At 35.4% G+C, this 25,718-nt stretch overlaps 1 protein-coding gene across 1 annotated transcript in view; it reads right to left on the minus strand.

Annotated features, from left to right (window-relative positions):
* The window catches only part of CSMD2 (CUB and Sushi multiple domains 2), a 1,001,023-nt gene that overhangs the window by 183,277 nt on the left and 792,028 nt on the right, over positions 1-25,718 (minus strand). The window contains exons 28-31 of the mRNA XM_051987630.1: positions 25,160-25,298; positions 13,030-13,217; positions 5,247-5,441; positions 2,642-2,758 (exon numbers count right to left, since the gene is read on the minus strand). Of these exons, the coding sequence (XP_051843590.1) occupies positions 2,642-2,758; positions 5,247-5,441; positions 13,030-13,217; positions 25,160-25,298 (639 nt within the window). The remainder of the gene's footprint in view (positions 1-2,641; positions 2,759-5,246; positions 5,442-13,029; positions 13,218-25,159; positions 25,299-25,718) is intronic.

The raw sequence follows: 25,718 nt of genomic DNA on the forward strand, positions 1-25,718 counted from the left end.
ATTTCCTCTACTTTATATCCTTATAAGATTGTGTGGCTGGTAAAATATTCACTTGTTTGTATGCAGGTAGGCACAGGCCAGGCACAAAGGCTCTCAGCCTTATCTTTTGAATGACTGAATAGTTTGAGAAGGATTTAAGCAGATTGGACCAGAAACCTGGGAAGCTGGCAGTGTACATGGCTTAACTGATCTAACCAGCCTCCACCCCCATCTTCCTTGGGCACAGTATGAAGAGAAGAGATAGAAAATAAAAAAAAAAATCTGTCCTGAATACCAGAAGCTCAACCTTGATATTCTACTTTATTTCTAAAAAAGAAGAGGTTTAAGGAAAACAAAGAAAACGCATTACAGGCCAGATCATCCTATGTAGATAGCTAAGTGTACTGGGTAGGCAGGACATGATATATTAAAAGCTACTTCAATTTGAATTATGGAAAAACCACGAAGCACCTGGAATCACTAAATGTCAATCTTGGAAAGAGCCTGGGAATTCTCTCTCACCCCAGGCAGGGATATCCCCCTCTATCACTTCTGACAAGTGACCACTTAACCTTCACTTATATTAATGACTAGAAATTAATACTTTGCAAATATCCTGTTCAATAGTTGAATAACTAATTATTTGGAAATTAATTTTCTTGCTGAGCTGAAACACACAGAGAGAAAGCAGGTCCCAAGCATGGCTGCATATTCTTTAGTAAGTGTTTTCTGGGAGTAAAGGAAGCAGTTGGCCTAAGACAGGCAGACATGTCTCAGGTGAAAAACTGAACTAGAAAGAAAAAACCTTCTATTGGGCTAAAGTACTTGTGTACTTGATTTTGCTTATGTTTTGTTAAAATCTACTGAGGCTTTTACTGATCTGTAAATACCAACACATATAATATGACAATGGGACATATGTTTTGGCTCCTCTAAGGGACTAGTTAGCTTTAAGTGCAATGTCACTTTTAGGACCAATTAAGACAAACTGAATAAACTAAGTCATAAGTGCATTAGAAAGTACTTGTAAAATATCCTTAATATTAAAAAAAACTAAGAGCCAAAAAGTTGGAAGCATATTCAGAATTTACCTAATCCAAACTGTATCCAAACAATAAATTTTATCTATAATATCTCTGACAAGTTTCCTCCAGACTCTTTTTAATTATCTTCAAGGACATGGAACACACTAACTCCTAAAGCAAACTGTTCCATTCAGGACAGGTCCAGTTGTTTATAAGTTCTTTCTCATCCTGTAATTTCTGTTCATTATTCTACCTAACTTCAGAGATAATACTCCTGATAATGTTCCTGATGTTCTAAAATAACACTAAACAGAATCATGGCTTTTTGAGGCAGAAAAATACTGACTAACAATCATCCAACGCAACTACTTTCATTTTTTAGATAAAAGAACTGAAGCCCATAGACATAAAAGGATCTGGCCAAGAGAATGCAGTCAATAAGCATTAAAGCCAGAATCCATGGCCAGGGTCACTAACTCTAATGCCAGAGTTCTTTATATTAGAGTAATACATAGTTAGGGGCATTTAGACAGAGAATAGCTGTAACCTCAGCAAAGGATGTTGTTAGATTAAGGAGATTATTATTTCTGTCTCCAAGCAAAGAAGCCAAGTATCCAATATGATGAAAAACCTCTCTCCAAATAGAATTGAATTCGGGGAATAGGGACAAATGTAACCTTACTATGGCTGTAGGAAAATCTCTGCCCTGACCCCTGGCCCCAGTCTCCAAAGGGCCACCAAGAAAAGAAAAGAGCATGTATTTCTTGTGAAGGCCCTTTTTGCTACTTGTGTGTCCCTAAGGGTGCATAAAAGGGAGTCTTAGAATTATAGATTTAGAGTTAGAAGAGATCTTAGCAGTCATCTGTTTCAGCCTTCTCATTTGATTAAGGACGAAACTGAGATTCATAGAAATTAAATAATTTGTCCAAGTCACATAGGTAGTAAATGGCAGAAAAAGGATTTGAATCAAGGTCTTTTGCCTTCCAATCCAATGTTCTTTCCACTGTGCCAATTAGGACTTGAGAACCTGACTTTGTTCAGAGATTCTTGGATTTAGTTGTTCAAAAAGTTTTCTTTGCTTTTTTAATTTTTGGTTTATTTTTGAACCAGGGGTCCAATGTGGCTGTCATTGAACTAGACTATATTGGGAGGGTAGTGAGGTAAGCATTAGAGATGTTCTTAGGAGCTAACCAGGTAGGAAGATAAAACTCATTCGCATTCATGAAAAATCCCTGCACATACACATACACAAACCAGAGCTGGACACGTTCCAGAACCAGCTAAAAGTCATCATTATCATGACTCTGTATTATTGCAGTAATAAAACCTATTTTATGCATACATACTGGGGGTGCATGCCCTTTGGCCTTAGTTTGGGAGATTCTCTGGCCCTTTGCAGAAAGATATGTCCTACTGAAATGATCTAGTAATTCCTTACTGGTAGTTTCCATGACTGAGGGTATTGTGTTAAAAAAGGATGTAAAATTAATCCAGAAATATTCACTCATTCTCTGTACTATAAGAAATATTTCCATACCTTTTTTGGAACACATCATATACTTTTTCTCCCTTGCACTACAGGACTACAGAAATTTTAGCTTTCAGACAAAAGTAATTAAACTACAGAGGGAACATACCATAGTCCTTTGGCACCACAATAAAATACAGGCAGACTTGTCCACGTGTATAATTTTGAGGGTAATTGGGGGATAAGACAACCCCATCAGAACCCACATACTGACCCCCACAGGGTGCTGAAAGAAAAATGAAAACAGAGAGACAGTTAACCTTTAGCTTTCTTTCTCCCATTCAGTTATCATGTTCCCTAATCTTACTCCCTCACTTCAGAGTAGCATAGGGAAATAATATCAGATAAGAAGTGAGAAAAGAGATCTTCTTACCCTGGGAATATTCCTGTGGCCAACATAGCAATTGATGTGTCCCTTAACAGCCTTCTTAAGAATGAGAAGACATCACACTGATTGGCATGTATTTCTATTGTTTTTCAACAAGCCAGAATTTAATATTATTTCAGCAAGTCAGAATTTTCACAATTCCTTTTGGGATTTTCTTAACAAAGATATGGAGTGGTTTGCCATTCCCTTTTCTAATTCATTTTTTCAGATGAGAAAACTGGGGCAAACAGGGTTAAGTGATTTGTCAAGGTTCCACAAGTTAAGAAATGTCTGATGCTATTTGAATTCAGGAGGATGAATCTTCCTAATTGTAGGCTCTCTATCTACCATGCCATCTACATTCCTTGGCATGTATTTACTCATTAAAATTGCAAATTTTTATCTATTGTTATCTAAAAAAACAACACCTACAAACTTAAACTACAGAACAAATAAGTTTTCAGTGGGAAAGAATAAGGGTCTTGCCTTACTGGGGACAGCAACAGGAGCCTGTTAAAGAGTTGGAAAAGCAAGTGATTCTACTCAGTCTCACTACAGGATTTTCAAGCTAATGTTCTTGAGAAAAACATAATTTCCACACTTGTGTCTATCTCATCTCTTAGTGCTCATCTGGGAAAAGGTGGTGAGCCTTCTCACAGAAATCCATGTTTCCTTGAAAAGTACTGTAATGAGCCCCAGAGGAAGAATCTGACTGAGATCCAACAGCTCCTTCTTGTCACAATGAAGCCCAACCAGCACCTAAGTGTTCAATATTCCCTCTTTCCCTATCATATGACCTTCCATTGTTTTACAGCTCTGACTAGCCAACTTTCTGAAAAGTTAGGTTAAGTTGCTTATTCACTGAAGGACAAAGGAAATATGCTTTCCCAAAAGGTATAGGGTAAGAGCAGGAAGGAGGTATACTTAAAGTAGTAGTTCTTAATCTCAAATATATGTTGATATATTTTAAAATATTGTTGATGACTATACTTCAATACAATTAATTTTCTCTATAATCCATTCAATTTTAGTTTATTCATTTAAAAACATGATAGCATATGGGGCAATGAGTATATTTCTGTTCACTGTGTTTGTTCAGAAAGACCGGGGGAAAGATTGATTTTTCCCATTATCAAAAGTGACATGGAAATTGCTATATCTTTGATACCCCAAGACCTTCATTTTAATATAATTCACACCTGTCTTTGGATTAACCAGCTTAATAAGCTAATTGCCTCTTCTTCAAAGGGCATATAGACTATGACTCTCCCCACTCCTGTCTCTTCGTCTAAGAGAGACAACCAAATGACCATACTTTTATTAATAACCTGCTGATCACATTAATAAAACGATTAAATTACCCAGAAAGAAAACAACATGATTGTGAGGTATCCAAAGGCCTTACAAGACTAACAAACACACACACATACATGCAAAATTAATAAGTCGTGATTTAAAGGAAAACTGCACCTATAGAGAGAGGCTTGACTTGAGTATTATATTATGTTCTTGTAATAATAGGTGATTGGAGTTAAGGGCAGGAAAGGTTCTATTCCCTCCATAAGATATACAGTCTCCAAGAGCTATATTAAAAAAATCATTTTTGTTTGTCCCTCATTCTGAAGGAGGATCATGACATCAGGGAGGTGATACTACGATATGTAAGTGAATTGTGTGATGGAGGGAAGGGTCATATTTTTGAAATATCAATTCTTACCTCTATGATTCTAAATTTGAAAGCAGAATGAGTGTTAAAGTTCATCTAGTCCAACCTCCTTATTTTGGAGACTAAGTGATTTGTTCTCTCAAAGATTGTAAGTGGAAGAGCTGGGACTCTGATACCTTAGTTATCTCCTATATCAGTTATCCAACACTTATATAATGTGGCAAACACTTGAGTTAACTAGTATGGCTTTACTTATCAGCCTAAAAACTTACTTAGTTGAACCATACTTTCTCTGATATATATCTAAATTCACCAACACCTTATCTATCTCATACTTAAAAAAATCTAATACCTTAATTAGTATTTAAAAAGTATTAGTAGGAAAGGGCCACTGGATGGAGAGTGAAATGAATATAAGAGACCAGAACAGACAATTTGTTCAGTACAGTTTGGCAGAGAATTAGCAAAGCTCTCTCAAGTGATATTTTTGCCAGAGTAGGACTGAAAATCATTAATTTCTCCTTTATCCATCTATCTTTTCTAAATTGGGCCTCAGATCCATTTAGTTTTCTCCACTCTAGCTCCATATTCCCTCTCCCTTGGTTATGTTCTCCCATGGCTTCACTCTGGAGTCCACTCTAAAGCTTTTTCTCCTATGCTAATCATATCCAATCATACAACCTGTGCAAATGGGTCGAGGCTTGTTCCACACAGGTTTCCCATCTGCTGCCAGAATGCAGGTCAGTGTGGAGGCACCCTCAATCACATAGCCTCCGTTACAGTAGTATGTGACAGTGGAACCCAACTTTAGGTCTGTTCCAGTTCGTGTTCCATTCTTAATGGAGCCAGGATCAAAGCATGATTCCCGGGGATTTTCTGAAAAAGAACACATCATTATTTTCCCATTTGCAATGAATCTGACCTGATGGGAAACAGCAGAGGAATTAAGACTGTAATATCTCAGGTTTTATTTCCAAAAATCTTTTATTTAGATAGAATTTCATAGTTAATGTCACTTCATCCATTTCTCTGCTTCCAGGTAGAGTCTCTATTGATATAACCCATAAGCAAAGGAAGTCTTGCTATGTTTCTCAGAAGACCTTGGAAAAAGTTAAGTCACAATCACTTCAAGTTCCAGTTGATATTTCTGAGACATTCCTGTGCATTTGGTCTTGGTCACAAAAGGCAGATTGTAAATCAATAAATATTTAGGTGACTATCATGTGCAAAAGCCCAGTGCTAGGTACTGGAGAAACAAAGATCAACCTAAAGCATATCTCTCCTCAAGCAACAATGTATATCCAGATCAGTAAATGCAAAGTAATTTGAGAAGGAAAAGAATCCTAACATCTAGGGAAGTCCAAAAATATTGCACTGAAAAGGTAGCACCTGGGTGGTGCCTTAAAAATAGAAAAAGTTTCCTGGGAGAGTAAGATGTATATCATGGGTATGAGTATGGGTAATATCCTGGGAAAATATTGTACAAGATGAAAACAATGGTCTGTCTCAATTCAAGTCAATCAACATTTACTAAGTGCCTACCCTGCCAGACAAAAGGTTGGTATTAAGGACACGAAGACAAAAAGAAATCAGGACTCTCCCCCAAAGAGCTTCCAATCTATTGCAGAACAACAACTTGTATAGAGATAAGTAAATACAGAATGATTACCAGAAGAGAGAGCACTAACAACTTCAGGAGAAAAGGCCTTGAGGTGAAACTTGAAGAGAACCAATGTTTCCAAGAGAAAGAAGTGAGGAAGGAAAATATTTCAGGAATTAAATGCTTGTATAAATAAAGGTGGAGGAAAGAGATGGAAGAGTATGTATAAGGAACTGCAGATAAGTCAAATGAAGTGGAAGAGTAGGTACATGAAGATGCAATGAAACCTCAATCTAGATTGTAGAACTAATTTTAAAAAGATTTTAAATGCCAACTAAAAGAGTTTATATATTTGATCCTAGAGGCAATTGGGAGCCATTGAGGTTTCCTAACTAGGGGAGTTACATGAGTTTACTAGCCCTATGATGAAATCTTTTACCCTATTTCAACTACATACATAGATATTCATACCTTTGATCTTGTCATCATTCACAAATGTTCTATTTCCATATTCGTGAACTCTGAAATTCTTTTATCTCACTATGCTATTTTGTAAATTTATCTTTCTTTGTACTTTATAATCCCTAACCTTTCTTTGTCACATGTTGCTCAGTCATTTCAATCAAATCTGATTCTTCATAATTCCATTTAGTATTTTCTTAACAGATGCTGGAGTGGTTTGCCATTTTCTTCTCCAGCTCATTTTACAGATGAGGAACTGAGACAAACAGGATTAAGAGATTTTCCTGGGGTTACTGAACTGTGAGAATAGATTTGAATTTAGAAAGATGCATTTTACTGACTTCAGGCCTGGAACTCTATCCACTGCAGCATCTAAAAAAAAGGTGCACCTTTTGTCCATTCTTTGTCACATAGAAAGCATGAATGATGGCTGCACTGAGTATGGATTGGAGAAGGAAGAGCACCAGAGGCAAAGAGACTTATTTAATCTAGGTGAGAGGTAATAAAAGCATGAACTTGGATATGAAAGGGGAGAGAGGTTAGTGATGAAAGATATTGTGAACATAGGTTAGCAAGAACAATTGATTAGCTGTAGAAGTTAAAGGAAAACAATTGAGATGACAGAAAAGATCCAGTGATGCCTTTACAGAAATAGGGAAGAAATTAGAAAGAGGAGTCTGCAAAATGAATTTTAGAAATCTATAGTACAACCAAGTAATTTCCATCAGGAAGCTAGTGATGAAGAACTGGAGGTCAAGAGAGAGATAAAACCTAGATATGTGATATTAGAAGTTATTTGTATAGAAATGATCATTAAACCCATGGGAATTGATGAAAGTCCAGTTGTTTACAAAAAAAAAAAGAAGGGAAGCCCCAGAACTCAGGGGTATATTTATGTATGCAGAACAGGACATGGATAAAAATCTAACAAAGGAAACTGAGAAAGTGGTACATCAATTCCCAGGAAGGAAAAATATTCAGAATGATAGTTGACACAATTAAAAAAATGCTGAGGTCAAGAAGAATTAAAAATAAATTTGATTATATTATAAAAAAGTATATCAAGAAAAAATATGAATTAAGTCTGCAAAGGGAGGTTGGAAATGTACTATAATGGATTATAAATAGCAATTATAATAGTTTACATCAATACAGTGCTTTGAGATTTACAAAATATTTTGCTAAGATTATACTTGTCCTACACAATGACCCAGTAAGGTTCAGTACTCCCAGATGCTCTTAAACCTATATGGTAGAAAATGAAGCTGGGTCTCTGGACTCTCAATTCAAAGCTCTCTCACTATATATCCCTCTACAATTTCTAGGCTGAAGAGTTTGTATTTGATCTGAAACATAGTGGAAAACCACTGAAGGATCTTGGGAATGAAAGTGATATGGTCTAATCATAAAATATAACTCCATTATTCCATAAGAATTAGTTTATAGAAGTCAAGTCTCACTGATGATGGAAAGTTTTGGATCTGGGGATCAAAGTTGCAGATCACATTTTTTCGCTGAACCTCTGCCCCAACAACCAAAGATTTGAAAACTACAAAGGACTTTGAGAATTATTGAGTTTACCTCTCTCATTGTACAGATGATGAAACTGAGTACCATTAAATAATAATCCCTGCATGATATCTGATTGATTAATTGATCAGAGGAGTCATACAGCCAGTCAATTGTAGAGGTGAAAGAGAACCCAAATTGCAAGTCTTGAGTTCCCTGATTTTTCCAATAAAACCCACATGGGAAAGGACAAGGCAAAGCAACCACCTATTCCTACTCATTATTAACATCAAATCATTGGAAGAACAGTGAGCTGGCTAATTGACTAAAAGCCACCCTAAGCTAAATAAGACACAGGACCCAAAAGTTTTTGCCTACATTTCTCTATAAGGCATCTTGTTCTCTGATGTCTGTATATATACTCATCGGTTTACTGACAACATTCAAATCTGAATTTCAGATAGGCTAGTCTCACCCTTCAAAACTATTGACTTCTCTCTGTTGGTAAGTTCTAGGTGATCTTGTATATAGTTTATTTGTACATAGTTGTTTGCATGTCATCACATCTGTTAGACTGTGAGTTCCTTGACAACAGGAACTGACTTTCCCCTTTCTTTCTATCTCCAGAGCTTAGCACAGTGCCTGACACAGAGTCAGGCTTAATAAATATTTATTGACTAACTAGATGCTTTACTCCTGGGGCCTTGGTGTGATGAAGTAATTTCTCCCTGATAGAAACTCTTACAAGTTTGATTATGGGCCTGGAAAAAATAGCCTACTCACAGCAAAACAAAACAAAACAAAACAAAAACATTCCTTACAAACTTTATTCTTCCTTTCTTTTTTCCACAACAACAGAATCCAATTTTAAGAGGAAAATTCTAGCTAATAGCTCCAGGAGAGTTTAGATTTAATTTTTTTTTCTTGCTTGTCTTCTTTTTCCCCCTTCTTTTTAAATTATAATTAGGGTTTTGATTAATTCTCAGGTCTGGTAGTTTGCAAATTATCTAGAAAAGCAAATGTTGTCAGACCTTGGGAAGAATGACAGTGCAGAAGAATTCAAATATTGTTTCTTGTTGTGATTATTTCATTATAATAGTAGGTGACATTTACTTACGGTCATATGATATAGTATCTAATTTGATTTGATTCTCACAACAAGGAAGAGAGTTGGGTGATTTGAATACAATTATTATAACAATACTGTGACTTGATTTCAGACTCTTTTTTCTACCTCCTCCTTGCATTACTTACTTATGAGACAGGTAGTACAAGTATTATTATTCCTTTTTTTTAAATAAAGAAACAGAAACTCAGAGAAATTATATACAGATAACAAATAAAATGTATATTATATACAGAAAGTAAGACCTTAGAGATCAGGGATTTCTAGTTTTGTTTTTATATTCCTAAGACCTAATAAAGTTTTTGGTACACAGAGGCACTTAACAAATGTCTACTGAATGAATGAACAGAATACCAAAATAAACCAGATAGAGGTAGCCAGCTTCTTCATAGACCTAAACTATTCCTCAAGTGATATATGGGAGGGAAACCGCACTGGACTGAGAGTGAAGAAACCTAGGTCCTAAATCAGTGCAGAATTATTTGTTTATCTATCATCTAGTTCTCAGTTTTTTCCTCTAAAAATGAGAAGAGTTGATCAGATTTCTCTAATGTACTCAAGAAAAAGTTACCATTTTATGATTCTGTTTTTGGTCTTAGAAAAGACATTAACCTTCACTAGGCCTCTGTTTTTCCTTCTGTCCAATAGCCAGAATCAATTCCAACTTCTCTCCCTATCACCTGGAAAATGAGGAAAGATAAATGAGAAGGTGGTTGGGAACTGCAAAGTACACCTCAGCTTCGATATGCATTTAAGTAACACATGGCTTATCATGTGTTTACTTATTATAATAATTATTGTATTAAGATCAACCAACCTGATGCTCAAGAATAATTATTAACTGGAGGGGGAATAACAGAACATAGCCACATAGGACATATCAAAACCAATAATATTGACCCATTTCATAATAAAGTTACTGATCCTCCATCAAATTGTTTCAAATAGAATAGTTTTTTTCATAGTTTTTTTTGTTTGTTTCAAATTATTGTTTCAAATTTTAATTGTTTCAAATAGAGTAGTAATAAGATATTAAATTTCCAATTCAATTGTTATTGAAATGACAAGACAGCTGGCCACAGTCTCTAGCCATTGAGGTTCAGGGTTTCTTTGTACAAGACCATAAGACACGTAGACTTACTATCAAAGGATTGTTCTCTAGCCACTGAGATAGGTGTCTTGTATGCCAGCTCCATTCTTCATATGTACAGGGCATAGCCACAAAGTATTTTTCTTATCAGCAACATCCCAACTTCACTGGTCCCTTTATGATTGATTAACTTTTCCTAGGAAATGTATAGGTGATTGACCTACAATATCTGGGCTTTCTTTCTCTATATCCAACTCCAATTTGTCAGGTAGAATTTCTATCACTGATTCTACTATTGACCCTCTCTTTTCCTTAGCTCTTGTTTGAGTTGTAAATAACAAGTAACCTGTGCTTGATACCCAAAAGCCAGTGGAAACATAGACTTAGGGTCAGTGGTACAAAAAGAACAACACTTTCCCCCTAGAGATGGCTCCTACAAACTTCTCCTGCCAACATACAAATGTGCCCCCAAAAGTCTTAGCCTGTTTCATTCAGAAGAACTCAGAGCAAGAAACATCTCAACTTTTCATAGACTTTCTCTCCAATTACATGCTACAGAGAAACTATAAGGTAAATGAAAGAGCACTGGACTCAAGTCAAAAGATTTAGGTTCAATTACTATTTCTGACATTTTCAATGTAACTATAGGCAAATCCCTGCATTTCTCTGTGCCTCAGTGTCCACAAATGTAAAAAGAGCATAATCATACTTCTATCACTTACCTTTCAAACTATAATTGCAAAGATCAAGTTAGATAATAGATATGAACTTCTTTATAAGAATAAAATAAAGTAAATGATGATGATGGGGGGAGACTGCCTATTTCCTTGAGGCTCAGGTTTTTGAAAAAGAAAAGCATAATGTGCCCTTTTATTCAGTAAGCAGGGAATAAAGCCTTGTCTAACAAGAAGGTATGGTACTTGAACCACTGATTCAATTGGAAAACACCAACAAAAATCTTTGTTGCCATTCAAAGCCAAATAAGTGAGAAGGTATTGATTGCGTCCCATCAGTCAGAGATGTGGGTTATATATTGGTGGGTTTCACAGAAGAAAATGACCCAGCACAGCAGGGAAAGGGATGCCAATAAGTAAGTCCAGAATGAAGATCATTCAGTCTATTTAGAAACAAAACAATGAAACATCAATATTTGGCTTAAAATACAGTGTGGTATATTAGCAACTTACTGAAACTGTCTGATCATAAAATTGGGGAATGTGTCACATAACAAGAGCAAGGAAATAAAGGTGTTAATTATCTTCTCATTTAGGAAGAGAGAAGTATTATCGTGAGCAGCTGAAAGGATGCTATAGGTATGATCTGGGAAATTGAGAGGACTATAGAATTAAACCAGAGTTAAATAAAGAAGAGCACCGCAGAGCTTTCTGTCTAAAGACTGATATGTAAGGAAAGCTGACTTGTGGTAGAAAAGGCACCATTAGTACAAAATAGGTCCAAATGTTGGGAACATGAAACAGCATTATTTATGATGGAAACCAGAGGGGCTAGAAAAAAGGAAGAAATGTAGACAGTGAATTTCTAGAGGTAATGGCAGAAAAAAAGGAAAAGCAAAACAATAAAGAAGTTAAAGAAGATCCAAAAACTTTTCTAAAAAGAGCAGGTAAATGGTCACTCCTATGGAGAACAAAGCACAAGGGGGGAACCTGAGGCTTTAGATGATACAGATGTATATGAATCTCAAAGACAAATAGCAAAGGAGGGAGATTCTCTGGTTTTCTAGGGAAGGGAAGAAAGAATCAAGAGAAATAGAATAATAATTCTAATGTAAGCATTTATAATAGTTTCAAGTGACAGAAATACAGAAATGGAATATCATAGGAACATATGAATGAGTAGGGCAGGAAAAAAAGAGTCAAAAGGGGAAAGAGAAGAAGGAATTAGAAGGAAAACACAAAATATAAATAAAATCTACTCTAAGGTTGGATAGAAAAGAAAAAGAATCATGTAATACTAATGACATAATACAAAAATTAAGGAAAGAACACATATAGGGCTCAATCAGCAGTCAAATTATGGACATGGGAGGAAGAAAAAAAGAAAATCCAAAATCACTGTATTTTTGATTAATTAGAATGCATTCATGGTATGGTTGGTGATAGAGAACTGAGAACATGGGGCTCAGAAATATAAAGAAGATTAGAGACATGACAGTGCTTCAGATGCCCATACAGTGGTTACTGCCCTCTGAACGTATGGATAGGAGACAGGATGGGATTCCAAAGGAAGCTGATATACTTTTTCATTGAGATGGCTTGATACCTGTCTCCAAGAAGTTCCTTCCTGAGTCAGCAAGGCCCATGTCTAAGAAGTCAAGGCAATTGCCTAAATGTCCCTGCAATTTTCTTTCCCTTTCCTGGGAAGGGACACTGTAAATTATAAAGAGACCCAGGTACATAAAACAACTGGAAGATACTTCAGTGATTAACCATTTCAACCCCCTTAATTTCATTTTACTGAGACCGATAAAGAAATGGCTTGCTTAAGAATATAACTAGTTAGTAGCAGAAGTTAAATTTCTGAATTTCAAGGAAGGGCTCTTTCCTCCCTGAAACAATGAGTGCACCACCCTTACCATCCCCATTTCCCCCATCCCCATTCCCTTTGGTCTAAAGTCTTTGGAAACTATGACTGCCCATCTTAACATCTGGTTCATTACCTGTGTAATCGATGACGAAGCCCAAATTGCTGACAGATGCATCACTACGGAAGGCCAGGAATAAGCTGTTGCTGCTGCTCTCAATGCGCTCTGGGAGCTGAGAGCCATAGAAGCTCCCAATCAAGGGGCTATGGGAATCCAACCCATCATAGATGTGAAGAAAGTCATAACCAGGTTCCAAGTTAAAGCTGAAGGAATAAACAGAATCCCCATCATCCACGAGAGTTCAAATGGAAATGTCATAAAAGACATTCTGGGAATAAGAAGTAATAATAAGAGCTCACATTCATATAGTGCTTTATAATTCACAAAGTGCTTTGAATACATCTTTTCATTCTATCTGTGTCAAGGGCCCAACATCTGTTCAGACTTTGGTCCCAATCTCAGGAGAGAGGAAATATGAAGGATGAGAAACTCTAAGTCCCCTTAGAAGAATGCAATATTGAAGAACACACTTTTTTCTTTTTCCTCACCATTTTCTCTCCCACGCATACATACATATATATATGTATATATATATATATTATATATATATATATATATATATATATATATATATATATATATATATATATATATATATGGAAGCCTTTAGGAGGAATACATACTCCATCCTCCCAATTAGATCAGGAGAAGGGGTCCCATCACATGATTTGGAAAATGGAAAGTCCAGGCAGATGAGGATGAGTTTCTCCAAAAAGTAGAAAGCTCATCTGTGGGGAAGAGACTCTTCTAGGTAGAAAAAGACTAATATCTACCTTTTGCTTCTTCTCTCTCAGGTTTTCATTCTCTGTGCCATCACAGCTTTTTCCTGACTTTTTCTAGAGGTGATCTGGTCTCTGTTTCCAATACATATCTCTCGGTCTTTCTAACGTGCTACTTCCTTAGCCTGACTGCCTTGACACACAAGTGAGGAGGGGAAAGCTTTTTTTTTAATTAATATCTTTCATTTGTAGTTCAAAAAATGCAGGTTAGTTTTCTTAGACAGTACTTACTAAGAAAGAAAGAGGAAAAAAACCCACACATAAAGGCAAAGAAATAAATGAGCCTTTAGAGGTAGCTAAAACTCCAATCATAGGCTCAATTCAGTTTAACAAATATTTATTAATGGTACATAATAATCACATATGATTCTTTTTATTCTTTTTGCTTTCTCAATGGGTAGGAGAGGAAATGAAGGGGAGGATTATCAAAAATAAAAGTAAAATTGCATTTATAAAATATTATTGTGTCTACTACTTGTAGAGTGTTTTATGTAGCCACTGAAATTCGCAGATGAAAAGTGAAATAATTATAGCCCTCAAAGAATTTACAAATAAACAGGGAAATCTGGAGTTTGTATTATGAGTACCTGAGCTGAGCCTTAAAGAAAGAGAAAGATTTCAACAAGCAAAAATGAGGAAGTAAATATATTTCAGAAATAGGAAAGGTCTTTACAAATGCAAGGATGTAAAATAAAATTTGGGAACTGTAGTCCAGTGTGTTGAAATATAATAGCATCAAGTAAACTAGTGTGACATAAAGTCAGAAAAATAGGTTATAGATAGACTAGTGAATGGTCTTGAATGTCAAGCTGAATTTGCATTTTTTTCCCCTGGCAGACAACACAAAACCTGTTTTGAGCAGGAAATTGGTCTGGTCAAAGGTACATATCAGGAAGATTCTTTTGGCAACTGTGTGAATAATGGAAGAGAGGGGGAAATTATGAAAAGGAAAAATCAATTAGGAAACTATGACAATGATACAGGTGAAATGCTTGCAGTCTTTTGGGTAGTGGCCGTAAAACTGTAAAGAAGGGGACAATATAAGAGAGTGTGGAGGTAGAATCAGCAGGACATAGTAGTTGCTTGGATGTTGGAGAGAAAAGTAAAACAAAATTAAGAGTTGTGCTGATGGAATGAGCCTAGATGACTCAGAAGATGGCAGTGCCATCTGAAAAAAAATAGAGAAGTTAGGAGTGGCAGGTTTACTAGAAAAATGGATGGCTAATTGTTGTATATCATAAATCTGAGGTGATATCAAGATATTCTGGTAGACACTAAATTTTCATTGATCAGCAAATTTTATTGGAGACTCAATATATAATTTCTCTCCCTTATACCTTAACCTTTTTATCCATCTATACCTTTTTTTTTTCTCTTCTCATTCCCATTCTTTTAATTCAGGTCTAAGAGAATAACTTCAAAACTGGTATCTCCACTTTCAGCCTCTCATTTCTCTAATTCATTATACACAACACTATCAAATCTTTCTGAAATATCACATTGGCTATTTCTACATATTCCTACCCCACCCTCATTTTACACTAAGCTCAATCAATGATGCTTTATTAAATAACATTTTTAAAAATTGTCAAAAACTGATATTAAATGTCTTCCTTTATTTGGAGAATATGTTTTGAGCTATAAGTTTCATTACTACTCTGCACCAAACCTAAAGCCCATACCAGAGGAACCCAGCTAGATAATAATTCAATTCGAGAAGATCTGGAAGTACTAATAGATTTTAATCTCAATACAGATCAACAGTGCTAATGTGATCTCAGTTTACAGAGTAATGGCATCCAAGAAAGGAGTTGATAATCCAATTGTAGTCTGTCCTAGTAAGACTATGATTTGATTTCTATACTCATTTAGGGGCATCATAAGGTCACTAATAAGCTTACGGGTGTCCAAAGAAAGATAAACAGGATGATGAAGACACTAAAGCTCATTCCATGTGACAAACAGTTAAAATAAATGGATATGTTTAACTAATAGGAGAGGGCATGATTTATCTATCTTTAATTAATTAAAGGGATTTTTCATGGAGAAAAGGAATCTAATTGCCACCAAAAATCAGAACTAAAATTAATGTATTCAAGGTGAAAAGGAGACAAATTAGGCTCAAACTAATAACTAGAGGTATCCAAAAATAGAGTGGGCTTTTATGGGATATACTGTTTCCTCCTCATTAGTGGGTCTTTTGATATCAGAGATCAAAGGACCATTTTCCAGGAATGTTATAAGAGTTATTCTTGATCAGACATTGGTTAGACTCAATTTCCATTGAGATCAAGTGACTAGACCAGACCCAAAGCCTAGAAAGAGCAAAACGGGTTACATGTACAGAAAGTTCTATAAATCTAGCTCTTCCTCCTGACATGTCTATCTTGATTATAATAGTAACATCTTCCTTGTACCTTCCAAGTGTCTGATTTTCAGGGTTATCTTTGGCTCCTCATTTTTTCTTTTCCCTATATAATTTATCAATTACCCAGTTCTATCTTGTGTTTTCTTTATAGTCACACTGTGATCTAGTATTTTATTTCTGTTGTCTACCCTATTGTAAGAGCTCCCAAATGAATCTCTCTGCCATTAGACTCACATATACAAACCAATCTCCACATACTACTAATCTTAAAATCCCAATTTACACCTTACCTCCTGCTCTAAAAACTTGAACAACACTGATATGTTATCGACAATATAAAGTCTGAACTTCTCGACTAAGGTCCTGTATAAAATACCTCCTAGAGTAAATTTTTATTAAATTCCTATTGTGTGTAATATGCTGTGTTTGATGTAGGACATAAAGATTTAGAATACTTATACATAGTTTCTACTCTTAAAAGTTTTTACTATAAGTTTTTCTAGCCTCATTGCCTCCCTCTATCTAAAAGTATTCTACATTTTAATCAGACTGAACTGTGTATTTCCACTTTTGTGCCTTTCCTAGTGTCACTGATTCATAGGATGTTCAAATCAGAAGGAGGCTTTCTAGGCAATTCCAGGCCTGAGCAGGATTGCCTTTTATAATTTTCACAAATCACTGTGCAACCTCCAAAGAAAGGAAACTCTCCAGCTCCTGGGGCAGCTCAAGTTTATAGCAGTTCCCTGAATTAGCAGTCTAACTGGTCTGTCAAAAAATAAAATTAAGTCAGTCTGGTATAATCTGTTTGCAATGAAGCTACATTGATTCCTTGTGCTCACCACATGTGTTCTAAAATTTTTGTGAGCAACTAAAGTAAATTTCACTGGCTGGCCTATATATTCCAGATTCTAACCTCTTTTCTTATTTCAAAAATAGTGATAAAACTTGCCTGAGTCCAGGCTTGTGCCTTTGATCCTTCATGATCTCTCAAAGGTCACTGATGGTGGTACAGTAGTCATACACACCAGTTCTTTCTGCACCCTGTAATGTTGTTCACCTTTTTGTAAAGACCTGAAATTCCTCTTGGGATTCCATTTTGAGGAGGAATTCAGGGCAGTCAACCTTTATTTTCCTCTAACTTGTACTTCTGACTTTCTGAACATCAATACTATTGCTGGATGCCTTCCCTCATCCTCCTTTATACATCCTTCTTCTTCCATTTTGTGTACTGTCTTCCCTTATTACACTGCAAGCTCTCTGAGAGAAAAGTCTGAACTTCTTTTATTTGTATTTGTATCCCGAACATATAAGATAGTGATTGAGCACAAAATAAATATTTAATAAATACTTCTTGCCTTGAAACTGTTGAAGGCAGCTAGGTATTACTATCTCAATTTAATTATATTAAGTACATAATATGTAATATTCTAGGGGCTTGGTGAGGGCAGAAAATAAGAAGAGGGTTGGGCAGTAACAAAGATGTTGATGGATAAGTTCCTGTTTTGTCATGCTCTGAATAAAATCATTGTGGCTACCCCGCCTCCCCCACCTTCCTTGCCATTAGGACTGGGAGAATTGAGTCAGGAAAAACCTTGGAGCTCTGATCATCTTTATATAACATTGTGTCATAAAATCTGGGTGCATTATCTCAATTCTTGCTAGGATAATTCCTCTTCCGTTTGAGTATTGTTCCTTGCCTTGCTGTCTCTTGCCCTGGACCTTCCTATCTTGACCACTATCCTATCAGAAATAACTTATGATCCTTCCCTAGAATTATGGCTTGTCCACTCACTCAGTGCCCTCACCTCCTTATCTACCTCTGTTTCTCCTATAAGATTGTATAATCAGGTTATGTATTCTGTTTGCAAACCCTAATTAGCTAAAACCCTATTTAAGTGCCTTGCCTCAGTTCCTTGTGGCCAAAAATGCTTTGGACAAGAGTCCCATTTCAGCCAGCTACCTAAAACTCTTCACATTAAAAGATTAAAAACTAATTCTGTCTTGTCTCAGTTTCTCTGGTATTACACTTTCACAAGGCTGAGGAAAAGATTTAAGATGCAATGGTTAGCCAGCTCCTAGCATGGTGATTGGATCATTCTTATGCTTGTTGAATTGGACTGAAATACAATATAAGGTACAAGGTCAAAAGGTACATACAGTGTAGGATCAGCTAGATGCACAAATGCCTAGAGCATTGACCCTGGACTCACGAGGATCTGAGTTCAAACATGGCCTTAGACACTTAATATTTACTAGCTATGTGACCCCCAAGCAAGTCATTTAACCCCAATTGTTAACCACCAAAAAAAATGTACAGTGTGTAATGAAGATCCAAAACGGAGAAAATATACTCAATTTGGTATTAAGAAAGGATTTTGATTTAAAGAATGGGCAGGATTTTACCAGCTAGAAATAAGGTAAATAGTATTTGCTTAACTCAACTATCTTTTTTTGGTTTTCAATGCTAAGGAAAGTGATCTTCAGAATAAAAAAAGAGAGAAAGAGCAAAAATATTTAAGACCCAAATAAGTAGTTTTCCCTTCTTATATAAAATATCCCTTTTTCACTTGTCCTACTACCAGTCCTCATTCCTAGGTTGCTGTCACCATTTGCTTTTTCCTCCTATTTCCAATTTCCTAACAGTGACTGACTGTACCCACTACAAATTTATATTTTATTCAATTCAGCTTGCCCCCCCACTTTTATATGCTTTTGTCTTTTCCTGATTGACTATTATATTTTGAATAGCTCCTGCTCCAAATCTTCTCTCTCCTTAAGCCTTCATTTGCAAGTTTATAAAAAAATTACCTCTCTTCCTACTTATAAAATTAAGACCATTCATAGTATACTCTGTCCACTCCATATCTTAAAATCTCTTCAGAACTTCAGCTGCCTTATTCAGTTCTCTGAGAAGTCTTTCTCTTAGTTTTGTAAGGTGAAAACCTCTGCTTATCCTTTGAATCTTATTCCCTTGAGAGTTTACCCATATGACCATTACCTCCCTCAAATTCATCTTCAAGTTCTCACTACCAAATTTTCTTTGCTTACTAGACATATAACCTGAATTTTCATGTTCTTTAAAACAAAACAAAAACAAAAAACCTTCACTTTCCTCTATCATCCTTTCAAGTTTTCTTCTCTTCCAATTTTTCTCCCCATCTTTTACCTCCTTTGCACCCACTCACTTCTCAACCCATTATAATCTGGCTTTCTTACCTACTGAAATGACTATCTTTGTGATTTTCAACATTATTTTAGTTATTAAAATCTATGCTCTTTTGTGAGTTTGAAGCCTCCTTGATCTCTTTTTCTGACCATTCCTTCCTCCTGGGTATTCATTTCCACCTTGTCTTCTATTATTGCTTTCTTTTGCTTCTCTTTCTATCTCTCAACTTAGATCCCTTAACTTTTCAGTGCCCTTTGTTTCAGTGTAATGTAGACAAAATTTAAGGCAAACAAACTAAGGTCAGTATCTATCTTCCATTCCATCCCATATTATCCATATCAATCATCTTCTATATGTTTTCACCTTTACTAAACTCTAGTTATATAACATCATTTTCACAGATGAGTATCTCCACCTGTATCCAAATTTCATATTCAATAATTCCAAAATGGAACTCATCACTTTTACCCCTAAATGGTTCCTAAATGTTAGGGCACAAAAATCCTCAAATTTCCTCATCACTAATTAGTTTAAAAAGTATCAAATCTACCTGCATGCTATCTCTCACATGGATCCCTTTAACTATCTTTAATTCAAGGGCTTATTACCTCTAATCTGAATTAATGAAATAGCTTCTTTTTTTTCAAGTCTCTGCCTCATACAAAATATCTTCCCTTCAATTGCCAAAATAATCTCAGAGGGTACATATCTTATCTAAGGCAGATAACTCTATTTTCTCTAGAATTCAATTCCCCAGACAAGTCACTCAGAGAATAAATATTAAACTCTTATCATAAGCCATCATTATTTTTATGCAAAAGGACTACAGATATACAGGAAAGTAAAATCCAGTCCCTGTTTTCAAGGAGCTCTGAGTATAATAAGGGAGAAAATATGAAAGTAAATGTGAACAGACAGCTATATACAAGATAAATTGGAACTAGTTAATAGAGAAGCATGGATCAGGAAAGACTTCCTATTTAAGGTCCTCCACAATCTGGTTTCAAAATTAATTAACTATTTAGATTTATTTCATATTTTGTTGTTTTGGTTCAGTTTTTTTTTTCCAGTTTTCTCTAACTCTTTGTAAGGCAGGGGTGAGAAGGAATTGGGGTTTTCTTGGCAAAGATAGTGAAGTGGTCTTCCATTTCTTTCTCCAACTCATTTTACAGATGAGGAAACTGAGGCAATCAGGATTAAGTCACTTGCCTAGGTTCACACAGCCAGTAAGCATCTTATCGTCAAACATTAAGGCTTCTTACTCTCTGATGCTTTGACTTTGATGACTTCGTGAATGAAAAACTAACAAATAGTCTCTGTGGGCAGTTATAGGAGAAACCCTACCGGAAACCCAACTGAAACTAGCTAGGTGGGCACTTGCTGCATCTCTCCAAGTACTTATAAGTTCCTTCAGAGCAGGGATGTTTAAGCATGGTACCTTTCACATACTATACACTTGATTGAGCTTTATGGATCTGAATTGAGAGAATAGTTACTGAATTTGAAATGGTCATGTGAGCAATTAGATGATTATCCTTAGTTCTTGAAGAGGACCAAAATGACATCACTATGTTAAAGTTAGATTAGTGTGTCCAACTGTGGCCAATCAGGCCAATATGAGTTCAGAATGCTCCGTTACAGTTCAGGACACAAATAGTCCCTATGAATATTTGGGATGGACTCTTTAATTATCCATCTTGAGTTTTTTCTGAGCTAATTCAGTTCTGCTTTGCTCATAAAACACAACACCTTTTTTGCTGAGGGCAGTACTGTACAGTCTGTACCAATCCTGTGATATAGGACTAGTCCTGTGCTGTACGGTCCTGTGCCAGTGTCTCTCATGTCATAACATCAAAAAACTTCTTAAGACAGAACTTGAGAGTGTCCTTGCATAGCTTTTTCTGATCACCTTGTGAGCATTTATCCAGTGTGAGTTCTCCATAAAATAGTCTTTTTGACAAGCATACATTTGACATTTAAATATTCTGGCCACCCCACTAAAAGTAGGACTGTTGAGTAGCTGTGACAGTGTAAATGAGAATGGACACTAAAATTTATAGTAAGTGAAATCATCCTAATTCCTTTTGTTGTTGTTGTTCAGGTGTTTTGATGCTCATTCTTCATGATCCATTTTGGGGTTTTCTTAGCAAAGATGCTGGAGTACATTACTATTTCCTTCTACAATTCATTTAACATTTGACAAAATTAAGGCAAACAAACTAAGGTCAGACAGGTAGTATGTGTCTGGGACCCAATTTGAATCAGACCTTACTGACTCTAAGCCTAGCTCTACCCACAGAGCCATCTAGCAAAGCCACATCTTAGACTTCAAAATTCCCCTAACTTCTGTGAGCTCAAGTACTTGTCTGCTGAAATTAGATGTTCTGAATCTAAGATTCATGGACCTATATATTTTAGGAAGTCCACAAAAATTGGATAAGAAAAAAATTCTGTCATCTTGTTCCCTAACCTTTAAATGAAATTTAGTATTTTCTTCACTTATTAAAAAATATTAATTTGAGAAGTGATTCTCCCACTTTTTCTTTTGAAATAGTTCTTTGTCCTTACCTTAGCATCTAGTCTTTGATTTCTTCTTTTATCCTAATTCCCTATTTGTTTTCATTGGTTTTCTTCCATTATCTAATGAACAGGAAAGATCATTTTGACACTGACCTTCTTCAACATCCTGTGTGTCAATCTCCACTCCTGAGACACTCTTGACCATCTAATTTCTCTGTTCCCAACTCTAAGCTATTAAGAATTGATAAATAAGAGCAAAAATCATGTTTTCTAATCTCTCCCTCTCTTTCTCTTTCCCTCTCTCTTTTCTCTGTCTCTCTCTTTTTCTCTGTGTATATGTGTGTTTGTGTGTGTGTGCCTATGTAAAAGCCATACTGTAGATACTTCTATTTATCATTTTTTCTCTAAAGGTAAATAAACATCTTCCTTCATAGATTCTTTGTAGTTGATTTGAGTATTTATAATATTCAGAATAATTTAGTCATTCATAGTTATTCCTCAGAAATATCACTGTTACTATATATAGGATTTTCTTGACTTTGCTCATTTCCCTTTCTATGTTTTTATAAAATATAGTTTTTCTATGTTTTTTATAGAATCAATCTGCTCATCTTTTCTCATGACATACTAGTATTCCATTACAATCACAAATCACAACTTGTTTAGTCATTTCCCAATTGATGAGTATCCTCTTAATTTTCAGTTCTTTGCCCCAAAGAGAACTAGTATAAATATTTCAAAACATATAAGTTATTTTCTGTTATTACCTTGGGAAACGGATCTAATCATTTTCTAATTTGTTGGACATAATTCCAGTTTGCTCTACAAAGTGACTGGGTCAGTTCACAATTACACCAACAGTGGTTTAATGTCTCAATTTTTTTTTCCTTTCCCCCCCAACTGTTTTATATCTCCTTCAACATTTGTCTCCCCTTTCTGTCATTTTAGCCAATCTGAGAAGTATAAGATGAGTCTAATTTAATAATGGCATCTCTCTTTATATCTAGGCCACATATACATTTTGATCTTGATAAACAGTGTAAGATATTGGTCTACACCCAAACTCTGCCAGACTGTTTTCTAATTTTCCCAATAATTTTTTTTACCAATTAGTTAATTCTTATCCTCAAAGCTTAAATCTTTACATTTATCAAACACAAGATTCCTATAATCATTTACTGTTGTGTTCTGTATGTTAATTCTGTTTCACTGATCCACCTTTCTATTTCTTAACCAGGACTAGATAGTTTTGATAATTAATGCCGTAGTTTAAGATCTGGTACTGTTCAATCTCCTTCCTTTACATTTCTTCCCCCCAATAATTCCTTTGATATTTTTGACCTTTTGTTTTTACAAATGAATATTATTATTTTTTCTAGCTCAATAAAATTAATTTAACTGGGAGATATTGACTATGTAATGTAGATTAGTTTTCATAAGATTGTCATTTTTATTATTTTAGCTCTCCTCACCCATGAACAATTAATATTTATCTAGTTATTTGAATCTGACTTTATATTAAAATGTCTTTGTGTGTATGTTCCCAATTGTTTGTGCTGCCTATGATTATTTTAAATGTGGCATCTCTTACTATACTTTCTTGCAGTGTTTTCTTGGTGATATAAAGAAATATTGATGATTTAAGTGACTGTTTTATTTAAAAATTACAGTTTGTATATTTATATTTTATAATTTAGTTATTTTGTAAAATTTTAGTTTAGTTTATATTATAAAATTGTTATTTCAAGTAGCTTTTTAGTTAAATCTCTAGGATTTTTCAAGTATACCATCCTATCATCGGCAAAAAGACATAGTTTAAAATCCTCATTTTGATTCCTTCAATTTCTTCTTCTCATTGCTATTGCCAGCATTTCTAGCACAATACTGATATCTGTCTCCATGATATTATAGACTCTTGAGATAGCTGGGTAGATCAGTAGGTGAAGTGCTAGGGCTAGATTCAGGAAGACCTGAGTTGGTCTTATATAGAGACTAGCTGTGTGATGCACAAGTTATTTGATCTTTTTGCTTTAATCCATCAGGGAAGGAAATGGCAAACTATTCTAATATCTTTGCGAAAAAACAAAACAACCAAAAAACATTCACAGTATGATTCATGGGGTGATAGAATATCGGACATGAATGAACAACTGAACAATAACATAAATCCTTAGTTCTCCTTCCTGTCTGCTTTGCTAGCACTATTCCTCCTCCCCCTGCCTAACATGTGACTACAAAGACTTTAGTTCTTAAGTTTCCTTTTCTATATTTTTCCTCTTGGAGATTTTCATCTACTCTCATGATTTCAAGTCTCACCTTGAGAAGTTAAGGCCCAAATATATATCACTACCTCTTATTTCCCTACAAGTTCCAGGGCTGCATTTCCAAATAGCTATTTGGTCTAATCCTCTTTCTCGCTTACCAATACCTCAGAATTCACTATATTCAACTATATTCAATTCATATATAACAAACTTGGCATTTTCTTCTCTTCATCCCACCCCCAATATAAACGAATGAAATACTCCTCATTCTCCCTCTGGGATTACATTTCTTCTGTTCCATTATCTCCACAATTCCTCAGCCTTGAAACTTTGGTGTCACTTTGGATCTTACCCTCCTATTTCCTATGTGATCCTTTTTTTCCATTCATGTATCATCAGTTTCCTAATTAGTCTTTTTGTCTTCAGTTTCTCCCCTCAAACCCATCCAACACACCCTTGTCACATTGTACTTAATGAAATTCTGTTTTGAAAAAATTAGCCTCTTGCTTTAATAATCTTTAATGTACCCCCATTAACTATAAAACAATTAAAAATTCTTAACCTAACATTCCAGTTCCTCTATCAAAATTGCCAACTGTGCATTCTCTGACTTGCCAACACTAATATTTCATTCCATGTAACATTGTCACTATTTTTTTCTCATCATGTTCCCCAATATTCCAATATTTAAGGTATTTCATATTTCAGTATATTCCAGTGTCTTATACACTTTTCTGTATGCAGCAGACATTTAATAAATACATATTGTTAATGATGATGATGATAGTTTCTATTGACTAAATAATGGGAAAAGAACAGAGAGCAGAAAAATGATTATACTTTCTGTTTCTTACAGGGCATCTTTCTGATTATTCTGAGCTTCTCTCACTGAGACCTTCTCTCTGTACTAACCCAAAGAACTAGATCAGGAAATCTCCCTCCCTCATTTGGGTTTGGAACACTGGCAAAGGGAATTCTTTCCACCCCCATGAAAATCCCTGCCCCTTTTCACCCTTATAAAGAGATTTCCCAGGAGAAGGGTACATACGTGTTAAACACCAGAGCAATGACATAATCAGGAGAGACGGTCACTTTCCAGTCACATTCTTTGCCTGGAGGGTAGGGTTCAGGATAATTTGGGGACAGAATAACCCCTGAAGGTCCTGACAGATCACCACCACAAGGAGCTGGGGAAAAGAAAAGAACATTATGGAGTCTATGTGTCTCTCCCAAACACTCATGTGATACAGAGGAAAGCCAGGCTCAGTCAGTCCCTCTAATTTCCCTACCACCCGTCCTCACACCTTACCCAATATACTTTCAAGAGCTAGAAATTTGTTTTTATCAATAAATCTATATATAAGAAAGATGTTTCCCATAATAGCATCTAAAACTCCTTGAAGAAAACAATCATTTCACATTTATCTTCGTATTTCCATCCAAGAAACAAACTTAGTAATTGCTTAATAACATATTGAGTCAACAATTCATTAATTTATTCACTAGAGTAAGCTAAAGGCCAAACTGATTAGAAAAAAACTTAATTAAAATTAAAAGATGATATTCATTTCAGCCATCAATGTTCCAGTACAACACAGGTAAGATCC

This window comes from Antechinus flavipes, chromosome 3 (genome assembly GCF_016432865.1).
Source record: "Antechinus flavipes isolate AdamAnt ecotype Samford, QLD, Australia chromosome 3, AdamAnt_v2, whole genome shotgun sequence".
NCBI classification, from domain to species: Eukaryota; Metazoa; Chordata; class Mammalia; order Dasyuromorphia; family Dasyuridae; genus Antechinus; species Antechinus flavipes.